Genomic DNA, 5,000 nt, shown 5'->3' with positions numbered 1-5,000 from the left:
CAAAGATGAGCCGTGCTGCCAACGTAACCCAATTCTTCTCATCTTTTTTTAAATTTATTTTTTTAACTTTTTGTTGTATATAATATATATTTATGTATCTATTTATATATATATATGTATAATCTGTATTGTGTTTGTATGTTTTACAGGTCAGAGCTGTAAGGCAAGGGCCCCGTTGCAATACTTAAAAAATGCATCCTTCATTCCCCCTCTCTTCCTTGAAGCGTCCATTCAGACATTTTTTGCGATTTTGCGAAGGCTATATCAAGGAAGCTTTCACCAGTCGAATCGTGTTAGATCACTTCAGCGAGGAGAAGAGGGAGGGAAAGAAAGGGGGAAAGAAGGATACATTTTCTAAGTATTGGGACAGGGCCACGGTGTCCGTCCCACTGTGTCCTGAGAGAAACAACAACCTGACAAGCTAACCTGACCTCTGAACCTGACAAGCTAACCCCCCCCCAAGCCCCCCCCCTGCTTAAAACCCAACATCAAAAAACAGGGAGAGAAAAAGAAGACAAGATTAAGAGAAGAAAAAAAACAAAACAAAGAGAAATCTGTCCATCCTCTCGTTCACCCACCAATTTAAAACTCCCTCTCTCTCTCGTCAGGGCTGATCTTCTTCTTCTTTTTTTTCTTTTTTTTTTTAATTTTAATTTTTTTTTAATTTTAATTTTTTTTCAACTCATTTCTTAAATTAAATAAGTATTTTTTTCGGTTATTTTCTGGTAAAAGTTCAGTTCGCTCCATCACCATCCCCTGCTCTCCTTCCTGTTCCGTTTCAGACACCGAGGGGAGTCGGGCGGACGTTTATCCGTTTTCATTCTGTTGCCCACGGCAACTCCGCATCACAACGTTAAACGCCAAGTAGACACAAAAAACGCATCCGAGATTGCGGGGGGGGGGGGAGGGGGGAGGAGGAGGGGGGGTAACTCCTTATTACTTCACTTCCGTCTCTCCTTCAGGTCTCCGTCTTAGAAGCCATGTTCCAGTTCCTCAACTGAGAGAGAAAGAGTGTGTGTGTGTGTGTGAGAGTGTGTGTGTGTGTGTGAGATATCCCAGGCATGGTGGGATAGGGCAGATAAGAGTTTGTGTCCCTCTTTCTCTCCTCCTTTCTCATGCTCTTGTTCTTTCACTTTCTCAATACAGGTTTTCCTCGAAGATGGCCATCAAGTCACTCTGGAAGTTGATGTCGATGGTGTCCGCCATCTGTAGAGAGAGAGACAGAGAGATGAGGGGAGAGAGATGAGGGGAGAGAGAGATAGACACAGAGAGAGACAGAGAGAGAGAGAGAGGAGGGGAATTAGATGGTGCCAATCATACCCCTGAGGGTATCAGACCGACTGAGGCCTCCTATAACAGGGTCGACATCAGGTCATGTAGATCAGTTATTTATCTATGATATATCCATCTATCTATATCTATGATATATCTATCATCTATATCCATCTATGATATATCCATCTATATCCATCTATATCCATCTATGATATATCCATCTATATCCATCTATGATATATCTATGATATATCCATCTATGATATATCTATCTATCATCTATATCCATCTATGATATATCCATCTATCATCTATATCCATCTATGATATATCTATCATCTATATCCATCTATGATATATCCATCTATCATCTATATCCATCTATGATATATCTATCATCCATATCTATCTATGATATATCTATGATATATCCATCTATGATATATCCATCTATCTATCTATCTATCTATCTATCTATCTATCTATCCATCCATCCATCCATCCAAGTAGTGTTGAACATGCGTTGACGCTGGACGTTGGGCCACTTTTGAGGTACAAAAACACATTAGGAGCCGACTGTCCCAATTACCTACATGACAATGTCCATCCTCTCTCCTCCTCCTCAAGTGTGTGTGTGTGTGTGTGATAACATACCACTTCCCTCCTCCTCCTCTCCTGTTCCCGGCGCCGGGCCATCTCCCTCTGCTGGTCGAGGGCGTTCTGTGCGGCCGTCGAGGCTGGGGGTGTGCCCTGCGTGTGGCTGGGCGGGGCCTGCGGGGAGTGGGTGGGCGGAGTCGAGGCGGGGGGCGTCGGGGCGAGGGGGGACTGTTGCTCCTGGCGACGGCGAGAGTCCTCCTGCGGGCGCCTCGTCTGCTCTGGCGGGTCCTCGAGGTCGTCACGGCTACTGGTAGTAGAGGGGACGGGAAGTGGAAAGGGGAAGTTAGTGGAGGTGGGAAATGTATTTTTTTTTCTCCTGCTCTCTCCTGGCCCGCCCTGCCTGCATCAAGGTATCTGTCCTTCTCCTCTCTCCGACAACCCCTCCCCTCCCTCTACCCCTCCCTCTCTCTCTCTACTCCTCCTCCCCCCTCCTCCTCCCCCTCTCTTCCTCCCCCTTTCTTGGCCTGCTCTTCCTGTGCTTTGAGCTGTCTCCCTCTCTCTACCCCTCCTCCCCTCTCTCTACCCCTCCTCCCCCTCCCCCTCCCCCTCTCCTACCGTAGTTTCTCCTGCTCTCTCCTGGCCTGCTCGGCCTGTGCTTTGAGCTGTCTCCCTCTCTCTACCCCTCCTCCCCTCTCTCTACCCCTCCTCCCCCTCCCCCTCCCCCTCTCCTACCGTAGTTTCTCCTGCTCTCTCCTGGCCTGCTCGGCCTGTGCTTTGAGCTGTCTCTCTCTCTCCTCCTTCTCCCGGGCGGCGCGGCGGAACTGTTCAAAGCTGTCGCTGGAGGAGCGGACGGCCGACGCCGGGGCGGACTGGGACCGCTGGGCCAGGCTGGCCCACGAACCCATGTTCTTCAGCTTCACCTCCTGGGAGAGAGGCGGGGGAGGGGGAGGGAGGAGGGAGGGGGAGGGAGGAGGGAGGGAGAGACAGAGAGAGAAAGAGAGAAGGAATGGGTGGAGGGATGAAGGATGAGAGGGAGGCGGGCCGATTGAGCAAGAAAGAGAGAGGTTCAGGACAGTGTAACACTAAACACAGAACAGTGCAAACACACACACACACACACACCTCTACACACACACACACCTCCACACACACACACACACACACACACCTGTGTCTTCTTAGGAGCAATAGGCGTTTTGGGCTCCTGCTTCAGTTTGCTATCCTGCTGGGAAGGGGGAGGGGCCGGGCTGTCTGGGAGGCGGAGGCCCGGGCGAGAACCATCCAATGGCTTCAGATCTGATCCTGGGGGGGTGATTCGATTGGTTGTTATGACTGAGTTGGTCATTTTCAAAAAGCAAAACTTGCTCTAAAATCGATACATGGGGTGGGGGGGGGGCAACAAAGCCGCACACGCGCACACACACACACACACACACACACAGGTGTGTACTCACTGTGGGGGTGTTTGTTGTCGAGGGGTTTGTGGGAGTCCTGGCGCGGCGCGGGGCTGAAGGGAGAGGGGGGCAGGACTGGGGAGCGGGGGGGGGGCTTCTCCTCTTTAACCATCACCATGCCGGACCTCTGGTCCTGTACAATACATCACATGGAGTTAGTATACATATACATATACACACACACACACACACACACACACAGACACACACACACACAGAGACTCTCACACACACACACACAGAGACTCTCACACACACAGACTCTCACACACACACACACACACCGACTCACACTCACACTGAGACACACACAAGCTTGCACGCACACACCACAAGCATGCGTGCACACACACACTCACACACACACACACACTGAGACTCTCACACACACACACACACACACAGAGACTCTCACACACACACACACACACAGAGACTCTCACACACACAGACTCTCACACACACACACACACACCGACTCACACTCACACTGAGACACACACAAGCTTGCACGCACACACCACAAGCATGCACGCGCACACACACACACACACACACTCTTTTGCTCACTCAGTACTTACAGGCTTCTTGGGCTGGGCGGGCGACTGCTGTCCCATTGGGTGGAACTGAGGCATCTGGGGGGAATGCATCATCAGGGAGGAGGGGCTCTCCCTCAGGGGACCTATCAGAATCAAGCGTTACTAGAGCTCTCCCTCAGGGGACCTATCAGAATCAAGCGTTAACAGAGCTCTCCCTCAGGGGACCTATCAGAATCAAGCGTTACTAGAGCTCTCCCTCAGGGGACCTATCAGAATCAAGCGTTAACAGAGCTCTCCCTCAGGGGACCTATCAGAATCAAGCGTTAAGAGAGCTCTGAAGCGTGCCGTCAGAATGCAGCTCATTTGAGTCTACAGGTCAAGACGAAAATCCCCAAAATCTATTTTATTTCACTGCTACCAGCACAGAATAATTGGATGTTGTAATAGGCACAACAAATAAAAATGTCTAATTTCATTGTGTGTGTCTCTGACTGTGTCTGTATCTGTGTGTGTGTGTGTGTGTCTCCGTCTGTCTGTCTGTGTGTGTGTGTGTGTCTCTGACTGTGTCTGTATCTGTGTGTGTGTGTGTGTCTCCGTCTGTCTGTGTGTGTGTGTGTGTGTGTGTGTCTCTTACCTGTACTGAAAGGCTCTGCTTTGATCCGGGGTGACGGCTGCTGCTGCTGCTGCTGATGTTGCTGTTGCAGCTGCTGCAGTTTCTGCTGCAGCGCCGCCCCCTTCAGCGTCTGCTGCATGCCCTGATGCGGCTGCGCGGGTGCCGGCTGCGCGTGTGCGAACGCCATCTGCTGCTGCGCCTGCTGCATGTGGGCATGTGCCGCATGCCTCTGCTGCTGCGACGGAGCTGAGGTCATCGCTGCCTGCGACTGCGCCTGCATGGCCTGCAGGAGCTGGGACTGCACCTGCGCAGGAGAGGGGGTGCTGGGGTGCGTGTGTGTGTTGGGGTGCGTGTGTGTGTTGGGGTGCGTGTGCGTGTGTGTGTGTGTGTGTGCCGGCCGGGGCTGGAGGGACTGCAGGAACATGTGCACCTGGCTGAGCGGGAGTGGGGGGGGCGGGGTCTCGGCGGTGGCGAGGGCGGGCTCCTCGTCGTCCTCCAGCAGGGCCTGGGGAGGCTGCGCCG

At 51.8% G+C, this 5,000-nt stretch overlaps 1 protein-coding gene across 4 annotated transcripts in view; it reads right to left on the bottom strand.

Moving 5' to 3' along the window:
• The window catches only part of LOC310821936 (bromodomain-containing protein 4-like), a 19,054-nt gene that overhangs the window by 949 nt on the left and 13,105 nt on the right, over window positions 1–5,000 (bottom strand). For 3 of the 4 annotated variants that reach the window (XM_083694219.1, XM_083694216.1, XM_083694217.1), the window contains exons 15-21: window positions 4,500–5,000; window positions 3,908–4,008; window positions 3,327–3,459; window positions 3,041–3,174; window positions 2,605–2,795; window positions 1,930–2,179; window positions 1–1,206 (exon numbers count right to left, since the gene is read on the bottom strand). The exon at window positions 1–1,206 is cut by the window's left edge and continues 949 nt beyond it; the exon at window positions 4,500–5,000 is cut by the window's right edge and continues 276 nt beyond it. In XM_083694219.1, coding sequence (XP_083550345.1) covers window positions 1,138–1,206; window positions 1,930–2,179; window positions 2,605–2,795; window positions 3,041–3,174; window positions 3,327–3,459; window positions 3,908–4,008; window positions 4,500–5,000 — 1,379 coding nt within the window. In that variant the 3' untranslated portion in view covers window positions 1–1,137. The remainder of the gene's footprint in view (window positions 1,207–1,929; window positions 2,180–2,604; window positions 2,796–3,040; window positions 3,175–3,326; window positions 3,460–3,907; window positions 4,009–4,499) is intronic. The other variant, XM_083694218.1, reaches the window with a different exon arrangement.

Source organism: Argentina silus, assembly GCF_951799395.1.
Source record: "Argentina silus genome assembly, chromosome: 22".
NCBI lineage: Eukaryota > Metazoa > Chordata > Actinopteri > Argentiniformes > Argentinidae > Argentina > Argentina silus.
Note: the sequence above shows the minus strand (reverse complement) of the source record. Positions and strands in the feature narration are given on the sequence as shown.